The sequence below is a fragment of the Erythranthe guttata genome, chromosome 12 (genome assembly GCF_056151865.1).
Source record: "Erythranthe guttata isolate IM_541 chromosome 12, IM_541, whole genome shotgun sequence".
Taxonomy (NCBI): Eukaryota; Viridiplantae; Streptophyta; class Magnoliopsida; order Lamiales; family Phrymaceae; genus Erythranthe; species Erythranthe guttata.
The window spans coordinates 4,792,197-4,803,496 of NC_142544.1; the positions used below are offsets into that span (position 1 = coordinate 4,792,197).

At 37.6% G+C, this 11,300-nt stretch overlaps 1 protein-coding gene across 1 annotated transcript; it reads left to right on the plus strand.

Annotated features, from left to right (window-relative positions):
* The first annotated feature begins 25 nt into the window (after positions 1 to 25).
* Positions 26 to 2,020, plus strand: LOC105950273 (uncharacterized). The gene is made up of 4 exons (XM_012973626.2): positions 26 to 291; positions 380 to 535; positions 606 to 746; positions 976 to 2,020. Exons 1-4 carry the CDS (start codon positions 26 to 28, stop codon positions 2,018 to 2,020), a joined length of 1,608 nt encoding a protein of 535 aa, XP_012829080.2.
* Positions 2,021 to 11,300: the final 9,280 nt, after the last annotated feature.

Below are 11,300 nucleotides of genomic sequence, written 5' to 3' on the forward strand. Positions count from 1 at the left end.
TTCTCACGTGAAGCCAATGTTAATCATGGATAGATTGAGGAAAGATGATCTGACGATACAAACCTCTATGAAGCATGTTTACAATGAGATGGCCAAGATAAAATGTGATGAAATGGAGGGCATGACTATGATGCATAACTTTCAACAAGGCGAGTATCGATATTGGCATCGCGTCGATAGTGAAAAGAGCAACACAATAACAAATGTTATGTTTGCATGTCTCGAATCTATTAAGTTACTACGGCTATTCCCGTATGTTATATTGATGAACTGCACATACAAAACCAATAAGTGAGTAAAAATTACGATTCTTCAAATTATGATTGTTGTGTTTTAATGTACTGTATTGTTTAAATATGTAAAAACAACATTGTTGTAGGTATGGAATGCATCTTTTGGAAATAATTGGGATAACTCCAGTTGGGAGGAATTTTACGGTTGATGTTGCATTTATGTCGCATGAAGATGCAGACACCTACGAGTGGACTTTGAATTGTTTGAGAGAGTTGCTAGATCTTGACAGACAGGGAGTTGGGTCTTTTGAAAGCACTGTCAAATGTCTTCCCAGTTTCGTATCATATGTTGTGTATATTCCAAATAAACAGAAATGTTGAGGCAAATGCGACGAAATTTATGGGAGGCAACAAAGACCAAGGTCTAAAATTCCGACTTGTATTGTGGGCTAAGCTGGTGAAATCAGAAACCGAAGAAGAGTATCATTACAATTACAATGAAATTGTTGGACGGTATGCATGATATCCTAGACTGATACAGTATTTGAATGATACGTAGTTGATATACAAGGAGAAGTTTGTCCGAGCCTATACCCCCAATGTGTATCATTTTGGCAACACGAGAACCAAGGGGTATTACATGTTTTAGTTATTTAAATGATAAAATATATTATATAAAAATAATATTTATTTTGTAGTTTGATTGCCGTTGTATACTTTGATTGTTGTTGTGATCGGATAGGGTGGAGAGTACTCATTCTTCTGCGAAGGGTTGGTTAAATGCTTCTATCCGAGGTCTGGATAACGTGCAAGGTAAACTTCGGGACCAAGTTTATATCCAAATTAGTCAGCTGAAGTGCGATTTTTCATTATCATCCAAGATAAGGAAGCATACTGCATCCCGACCGCGTTTTCAGGGTTTGATTTGTTATGTTACGCATCTGGCATTAGAGAAATTGGATCAAGAGATGGAGTCCCCGGCGATGCAAGATCCGAGTATTTTCACACACTGTCTTTGGAATACTCATGTGCTCCCTTGCGCGTGCAAAATTTTGCAGAAAATGGAAGATAATGACACGTTCGTCATTTCAGACTTGCATCCATTCTGGAGTACCATGGCAGTTGAACCTTCGGAGCTACCTGAGTATCAAGTAAACCGCGAGGCGATTGTGGATAGACAGATTGATGACCTGAATTGCAATTTGAAGAAGATGAATTACACGAGTAAGATAAATATTGTGGCATCATTGTGTGGCATCGCTTATCCGTCTACGTCGCATCTGTCCGAGCCATCATTTGTTAAGACCAAAGGACGACCAAAGAATAACTCGACAAAGAGAGACCCTTCCGGATGGCAGTATCATATTGATGAGAAGACAATTAAGTCGTCTTGTGGTTCCAAGGATCGCCAAATCTCATCTGGTGCAAAGATTCCTAAAGCAAAGGTTGAGAGAAGCACTGATGGAACGCCTCAATCTAAGATGAAAGGTCGTGGTTCACGTATTCCCACACAAGAATTTGTTGCCCCTACGATACCTGCACATGAAGGAATCGACTTTTATTCTTTCGTGCTCAGATTTATTGTCCGTCTTATTCAAGATTATGTTAACGTGATGGCTGATGGCAACTGTGGGTACCGGTGCGTTGCTCAAGCCGTGTACGGGGATCAAAAAAGATGGCCGCAAGTGAGAGGGGAGTTGCTTATTGAGTTATACGAGCATGCTAAAGTGTACATGACGATGTTTGGCAGTACTGGATACGCTGAGGTCATACGCAAGTGTGACTGAACCTCAGGGCCTTTGTCCACAAGCTTATTGGATGGACATGAATGAAATGGATTGGGCATTGCTACCAAATACAATGCATTAGTGGTACTTTTGACCCAAGTAGGGAGTATGACTTACCTTCCTATGTTTGGCAGTGGTCACTTATCATGTATGATTGTTGTGACATTGCACAACAATTATTTCATATTTGTTAATTTGGTCGCGAATAGTTCTCTACCACCTATCCATCCGGCATGGGTACATCATACAGCTAAAAACCTGAGGCACTTACTCAAAATGTTCAAACCCCCGACTACTCTTGTATGAACAATTAAAGTCTGGTTGGTAGTTCAATTTGTAGTTGCATTTGAATTTTAGTTCAATTTATATTTGTATTTGAATTTTAGATCAATTTGTAGTTGTATTTGAATTTTAGTTCAATTTGTATTTGTATTTGAATTTTTTAGGTCAATTTTTTTTTTTACTTGAGTTTAAGAATATTTATGTTAATTTATTTTATTTATTTGAATGTTTGAAATAAGTTGGTTAAATTAAAAAAACAAATCAATTAGTGATTTCGTACTAAATATTATGAAACATTACATTATATTTCGTGGAAAACTCTACGAAATATAATGTGTAATTTCGTGTTTTATTTCACGAAGGAGAAGAATGTTTTCAATCCAACAGTTTCGTGTATGATTGTTATATAATAATAAACACGTAAATTTCGTGTAAAAATACACGAAATTGTTGTGTGATTTTGTAATATAACACACGAAATAGCGGACGAATTTGGTTTTCTTTTTTTAAGGAAAGTTACAAATGAAATAAATCGCACTGCAAGGTGGTAAAAGTTGCACTATGAATAGTATTTCAGTTACTTAAATTTGGAAGGGGCAAAGGATTAAGGAATTATGTAACTACGCCTACACCCCTGAGCTGTGCTAAAAAAATTCTAAGATCCATATTGGTCGGACTATTAATTACAATGAGAACCCCCCCCCCCCCCCCCCCCGAAACATTGTTAGAGACCCTAATAGAATAATTGGATAAGTTATTTCGTTATGGTTCTAAAAGATTATTAGTTTCAGGAAGTGGTGGAGACAACATAAAGCTAGGGGGTGACATGTATCCCCAACATTTCTTAAATCCAATTATTTTCATATAAGATTTATATAGTTTTGTTTATGGTAGCATTAAAGCCCCTGCGAAAATAAATATAGTGCATATCGGTCTCCAGAACATGAAATCTTGGCTCCAATAATTGCTTTAGCGGTGTGACTATAATTATCAATACCACGGAGATCTTAAAATTATTTTAGTATACATTAGAAATGTAGGTGTAATTTACCCTAACTAGGAGTTGAGAGAGATATGGTGGAAAAATTGGATCGGGTCAACGTAGTAAATTCAAAATTAATGAGGCCAAAATATCTTAATTAGAATTATGCTGGTGTGCACATAGTTAATTAAATAATAGTTTATTGATAAAAAAATCATAATGTCATCATATTTTTCTTTCAAATGTCCATTCTTAATTCATTTGAAATTTGATTAGTAAAATGTGCATAAGCCTAGGGTATTATTTGCGGTCGATCGTTTGCTTCATTGGCTCCCCCTCTCACCTTTGATACTATTATGAGTTAATTGCATACAAACCCCTGTCTAATTTCATATTGACGAAAAAATCCTCGTATTAAAAACATTAGCGATGAACCCCTATGTTATATTTTATGAAGCACACTGCCCCTTTATATGAAAATTTGTGAGCTAATAGCACGGACCCCCCTGTGCTATTTGTAATTGTTGAAAAAGTTCTTATGTTTTAAAAATTAACAAAAACCCCCCTATATTTTATTTTAAAAAACACACAACCCCTTATTTAAAAATTAGTTGTTGACTTACGTGCAATGACTCTAATGTCCCTACTTATTTTTGCTAATATTTTAATTTTGATCAAACAAAATAAAAGAAAATATAAATTAATATATATTAAAAAAAAAAAACAAAGGGACTCTATCTTTTTCCCGTCAGCCCTCATCTCAACCCGCCATTTTACTCATCTTCTTACAACAAATTCTGCCAAAAAATAACACCAGACACACAAAATCGAAAAAAATCGACCAAATTCTTCCTTAAAGAATGTAAAAAGATGTTTGGAAGAGAAAACGGTTATCTCCTATTCATTGAGTCACAACCCGTATATATACATGAGCAAGAAAGAAATCCTAAACACCTACAAATCCTACCATAGCTAGAAGATTATATTCCTATATAAATTAACTACCTAATATACGTATAATATAATCTTACGTATCTACACAATATCGTATCTAAATCGTATCTCAATACTCCCCCTCAAGTTGGCGCATGAAGATTGTGAATGCCCGACTTGCGAAGAAATTGATCAAATTGAGGTTTACCGAGTCCCTTGGTCAAAATATCGGTCAGTTGTTCATACGTGCGCACATGTGACATAGCAATATTTCCATTCCGGACCTCATTGCGAACAGAATGACAATCGATCTCAATATGTTTCGTTCTTTCGTGGAAAACCGGATTGGCAGCGATATGCAACGCGACTTGACTATCACAATACAAGTGCATTGGATTGGCATGTGAAATACCAAGAAACTTCAAAATTTCCTTCAACCATTTCAATTCGCAACAGGTTGTGGCCATTGAACGATACTCGGCCTCAGCCGATGATCGGGAGACAGTATGTTGCTTCTTCGTCTTCCAGGCGACAGGTGATCCACCCAACATCACAAAGAAACCCGTCAATGAGCGACGCGTCAATGGACAACTACCCCAATCCGAATCACAGTACCCATACAAATGCAAATCGCTATCAGAACGCAGCAACACACCTTGTCCAGGACGCCCCTTCAAATAGCGTACGACACGCAAGACAGCCTCCCAATGATCTTCTCTCGGATTCTGCATAAATTGGGCCAAAGTATGCACACAATAACTAAGCTCTGGCCTGGTTATCGTCAAATAAATCAGCCTACCGATTAATCGCCTATATTTCTCTGGAGCAGTCATAAGAGGTTGTTCTGATAAGGCGAGACGATGATTTCGCTCGATCGGAATAGAAGCTGGTTTGGCCCCTAACAGCCCGGTTTCAGCGACAATGTCCAGCGCATACTTGTGTTGACACAAAAAAATTCCCTCTGAGCTACGGCTTACTTCAATCCCGAGGAAATATTTAAGTACACCCAGATCTTTCATATGGAAACAACTTCCAAGGTACTTTTTGAGATGATTCACGGCCATAGAATTATTCCCAGCAATGACTAGATCATCAACGTATACGAGCACACTCAAGCGAATAACATTGTTATAATATGTGAAAAGCGAGTAATCCGAATACGATTGAATAAAACCGTATTTTTTCAAAGCCGTTGCCAATTTTGTAAACCAACACCGCGGAGCCTGTCTCAACCCATAGAGCGATTTCTTTAGTTTGCACACCTTTGTTTGATCAGCAGAAGCGCACCCTGGAGGTAATTTCATATACATCTCCTCACTTAAATCACCATGCAAAAATGCATTATGTACGTCCATTTGGTGGAGTTCCCAATTTTTCGCTGCAGCTACCGCCAAAAAAATCCTCAAAGTTACCATTTTCGCCACCGGCGCAAATGTTTCGTTGTAGTCAATTCCTTCTTGTTGGTTGTTCCCAAGTATAACCAAACGGGCCTTGTACCTCTCAATACTCCCATCAGACTTGTACTTAATTTTATATACCCACTTCGACCCTATAGCCTTCTTACCGTAAGGTAGAGTCTCCAACGTCCAAGTCCCATTATTTTCCAAAGCTTGTATTTCTTATCTCATAGCTTCCCTCCATTTTTTGTCTTTCATTGCTTCAGAGAACCGAGTGGGTTCGAAGCCTGCATCAATCTTAGCCACGAAAGCTCGATGCCTAGCAGAAAATTTATCATACGTCACATAATTAACTATGGGATAAAGAGTAGTACCTGAGGGTCCTTTGGGAGAGTCGGGTGTCGTGCATACGGGGTCATAAGAGCATCGAGCGTTATATGTGACAAAGTCCTTCAACAGAATAGAAGGTTTGGGATCTCTACAGCCTTTTCCCAAACGCTCAAGTGCGGGCTCAATTGCAGTTACAACCGCCACTTCTCCTATTTCCCCGGTGCCATGGTGCACTACTGTATCTTGAACTTCTGCCGTGTTACTCCCCCTCACGTTGTACGCGTTACTACCCAACTCATTCAAGTCATCGTCAACAAAGACGTCGTCGAACTGCCGCAACGTGTTATCAGATTCGAGTGAGACGGGCGATGCAAAGGGAAACACATGTTCTGTAAACACCACATCACGAGAGATTAAAAATTCTCCAGATTCTATGTCGTACACTCTCCATCCTTTCTTGCCGTGAGGATAACCCAAAAAAATGCATTTTCTACTTCTTTCCCCAAATTTATATTTGCCTCGATCAACCCGATGGGTATAGCAAAGACAACCAAATGTTCGCAAGAGCGCGTATTGTGGTGGTTTTCCCAACAACAACTGATATGGAGTTTTGCCGCCAAGTAACGAGGAGGGAGTTCTGTTTATTAGATAACTTGCAGTCATGATACACTCACCCCAAAATCGAATAGGCAAATTTGCCTGAAAACGCAAAGCTCGAGCAACATTTAGAATATGTCTATGTTTGCGTTCCACACGACCATTTTGCTGGGGTGTCCCGGCACACGACGTTTTGTGGATAATTCTTTGTGTTTGAAAGTACGATTTCAAGCACAAGAATTCGGTTCCATTATCACTTCGAACAGTTGAAACTTGCTTCTTAAATTGACGCTCAACCATAGCACAAAAATTTTTAATTGTTTGTTCAACTTCTTTCTTTTCAATTAAAAGATAAACCCACAAATCTCGGGTTTGTTTTGCTCGAAAACAAATATCGCAATGATCTTGATTGTTGCTACTACTAATACTACTTTCAATTACTAGAAGAAAAGAAAATATCTGCTTGGACGGATGCCCAAGTCGTCGGTGCCACAATTCCTGCTCATCTAATCCACTAGCTTTACAGGCTCGTGCCGGTGTGATTGCTCTAAAAAGATAGACCCCATTGCACTGCTCACCCGCTCCAATCAGGATCCTCGAGGTGCGGTCCTGTATCACGCATAATTCATCAGTAAAGGTGAATGCAATTCAATTCTTTCGTCAATTTTGATACAGAAATAAGAGTGCAATTCATGGACGGAACAAATAGAACACGATGCAAATAATGACGATTTCCTAGAAATATTTTTCCTTCTTTCAAGGCAATCGCATCTTTTCCATTTGGAAGCTTCACCGGAATTGGTGTTATCTCATACGAGTCGGACAATAATTCTATGTTTCCCGTCATGTGATGCGAGGCCCCCGAGTCTATGACCCATTCATCAAATATTTTCTTACGAGAGAGTCGCTCCATGCCACCTTTATTTGCATTAATCATCTCAAGTAAAGTTGCCCATTGATCTCCGCTGAGTCCGGTGAATGCACGAGGATCTGAATCAGAAGGAGTACCATGCCTTTGAGCCTCGGTTTCAGAAGACATACGAGTTACATTCACTCTTGCACCGCCTCCTCTGCCGCGCCCAAATTGTCCTGCTCCTCTTCCTCGAATTGGGCCTCTGTCACTTGTTCGAGCCCTATCTCCCCACCACTCCGGATACCCAACGATTTGGTAGCATGTCTTGGCATCGTGCCCATGTTTTCCACAATGTCCACATAACCCTTGTTTCTCTTTTCCGCGAACAGCCATTATCTTTGTGTTTGACCCCAGTTGAGCAGCGAAACCCACTACATCTCTACGTTCGTCGCCACTGCGGGCAATACTCCGATGTCGTTCCTCTTACGTATCTACACAATATCGTATCTCAATAAAGAAACAACAACAATGAGCTTTGGGTTATCAACAACAGTGAGCTTTAGCCAAATTCGGTCAAATTCTTCCTTAAAAAAAATTCGGCCAAATTCATATTCTTCATAGCTCACGCCGCTGCCCCAAGGGTCTCTTCTCCATCAACAGTGAGCTTTGGGTTATCGAGAATGGTGAATTTCATTCAAGTTTTGGGTTATCGAGAATGGTGAAGCTGAGGTCAAAATCGAAGTTTTTTCTTCTAATCTTTTACATGGAAAAAATGACTAAAAGGCTGTCTTCTTCCCTTTTTATTTTTCTGGATTTGCAACAAAAATGACATTGAGGATATGGGTTCAGTTGATGGTTTTTTCTGCAAAAAATATTCAGAAAAAGTAGGCCGGAAAGATGGCCTTTCTGAAAATAGGAAGGACTGAATTGAAAATTTAAAAAAGTCCATTTTGGTGCAAAACAAATTGGGATAAATATGTAATTATAAAAACTTCTAATATAAAGGGTATTTAGGTTATTTCAGGTTCGAAAACGCACCCGAGACGCACATACGGCGAGTGTGGCGCACGATAACCTGTCAGGGGCCTTTTTGGCTTTGAATAACTTTCATAGGGGGTTCCTTGCTAATTTTTTTAACATAGGGGCGTTTTGAGCAATTAGAGATTTTACAGGGGTAGTTTTTGCAAAAAATCCAAAAAATTGTTGTTGATTAACTTGAAATGACAATACTACCCTCAACTTAAATTAAGAAAAATAATCCCCAGACCAATCTTCTTTTTCATCTCTTTCATTTCATTCCTTCTCCGATTCACAAAACTCACCGTTGAAGAGATCAGAAGAAGAGGACGGTTTATGAAATGAATTGTCACAAGTTCCCCGATAAGATCCCTAAAAATCCCAACAACACGGACACTCGCACACAAACACGAAGCAACGGAAAAAAAATCATCTTATCAGCAGCGCTGCCGTGGTGAATTCGAGCCGCGACGGGGGAAGGGCGGCGACAACAGCTGCTCTAACGGGACCTTGGTGCCAGAGGGAATGGAGGTAAACTAAAAATAACTGCATGGAACATTATTTAATACTGAAATTAAATTAGTTATTAAATATTTTCCTAAGATCAGAAACTTCAGTTCCTAATTTTTTAATTTAAAGGATGAAATAAGGGTGCAAATTTAGACCGATGGTCTGTTTTAATAGGAAAATCGAATGTCATAGGATGATTGACACGTGGATAGTTTAAATTAAATAAAAATATAATTAGGATTCTAATAATTGAAAAAAATAAAAAAGAAAAAGGAAAAAAGAAAACCCTAGCATAATCCGTAACCCCACTAAACCTAATTATAATCAGCGTGATTTATTAAGAGTTAAAGACTTAAGAGTGCCACATCCGCTCAAAATTTAATCTCATGAAATAAATATTTCACTACCCAACAATTTTGCCACTAAAAAATTGGAAGAAAAAAAATGAAACGTTGAAGATATGCAACCTGAGAAGGAAGAACCGGAAGAGAAAGAAAGAGCATGAGGACTAGAGAGAAGTCGAGATCTTGGTGTTTTTGTTGAGCCAAAAAAAAAGATTACTCCTCAAATTTTCGACCCGAACCACGACCAATTTTATATTTTATGGCGAGAAGAAAATCCACAACACATACACACAGATGAACAACTATTACATGCATTAATGAATCACTTACACACTCATATATGAACCAACTTGTAAGAACATTAATTTGCATGTATATATTTTTTCTTCATAGAATAATGAAAATCTATGTAAAATTTAAGAACGTAACAACCTTGTCATCAATTAACACCATCTTTATGGCATACGGTTACTTTGAACCATTGGAACGGGAAACAAACCACATAATCATGATGCCGACAATAAATTTCCGCTCAATTTTCCCAATTCTAATATCAACGGTGCTTGTAACATTTAGAGTCATAGTGAGAAGAACGTAAATGTTTACGAATAAATAATTATCAGGCGAATGATTTAGAAGTGTTGAACCTGTAAAATACAATGTCCTATTTATAGATCGGTAGAACAGTGCATATAGTGAAAATGGACGGTTGATGATCGTGTGAAGGTTGGGAAAAAGTGGTGTTTAAAATGAACGTGGAAATTGCCGGTTTTTTATCATGTCAAGGTTGGTTAAAGTAATTCATTTTTTCTGTCCATCTATTTAGACACGTTTAGAAAGAATTATTATCCATCATTTATGATTTACCCAAAATAACCCTAGGGTTACAAATATTTCACAAAAATAGGATTAGAGTTTTGGGGCAAAACCTTTCTTTTATGGCGGTGACTATATGCGATCGCAAAATTACTTAGGGGAAGACCAAAACTAAATTTTCACCAAATGAATTACTAAAAGACTATTACACCCTTACTAAAATATAAAATTACACAACTTCCTTTGAGCAAGACCACACAAGCAAAACCCATTTCATCTTCCTCACAAACCCATTTCACATAAATTCTTCAAAAAAAAAAAAATATTCATCTTCTCTAAAAATCCTCAACACCCAAAACCATCAAATCTTACTAAAACATGCAAATGATAACATTATGGAGTCACGAGACATCAATATGGAGAATTCTATAGAAAAAATAAAAAACAAACTATGAATGAATGTATTTTTATAGTTAGATGATCAATTTTTAAGTTTTTAAAAAGAAAATTCGCACAGCCAAAATTCAACATTGACATGTCGAATTTTGTCAAAAAAATCGACATTTAGATGTTGATTTTTTAGCAAAAATCGACATCAACTCTAGATGTTGAGTTTTTGGCGAAAAATCGACATCTTCATGTCGAATGTTGTGACAAAATTCGACATCTACATGTCGATTTTTCACCAAGAAATCAATATCTAGATTTTTGCCAAAAAATCGACATTTAAATGTCGATTTTTCACCAAAAAATAACATGTACAGGTCGAATTTTCTTCTTCTTCTTCTTCTTCTTCTTCTTCTTCTTCTTCTTTCCTCCTCCCTCCATATATATTCTTCTTCTCTTCCTTTTCAAGCACCCGCGATTGGGCGGCGGCAATTCTTCGGTGGCGGACGGGCGCGCGACAATTATTTTCGTCTTGTGTTCTTCTCTTCTTCCCCTGCAACATCCCTCTCTCTTATTTTCAATTTCTCCTTTATTTTTTTTTTCTTTTTTCTTTTTCTTTTTGGTCTTGCAATAGTAATTATGTCTAATTTGAATGAATAGTTTCAAAATCAATATTGGGGTTATATTTGTAATTTTCAATCTTGCTCCTAGTAAATTTATTTATATTTAAGTCTTGCATCAAATAAATACTTGCACTTAGTAATTGTAGTCTTGCATATATTTGTTACCTCCTTTTATATATAAAAATTAGTAATGTAATACGTTGTCTCTG

Excerpts from the sequence above, each read along its gene's own strand:
- LOC105950273 (XM_012973626.2), top strand. The coding sequence starts at position 26 with ATGGATAGATTGAGGAAAGATGATCTGACGATACAAACCTCTATGAAG. Across the intron at positions 536-605 it reads CTTGACAGACAGGGAGTTGG|AAATGTTGAGGCAAATGCGA; the intron begins GTCTTTTGAAAG and ends CCAAATAAACAG. Across the intron at positions 747-975 it reads TACAATGAAATTGTTGGACG|GGTGGAGAGTACTCATTCTT; the intron begins GTATGCATGATA and ends GTGATCGGATAG.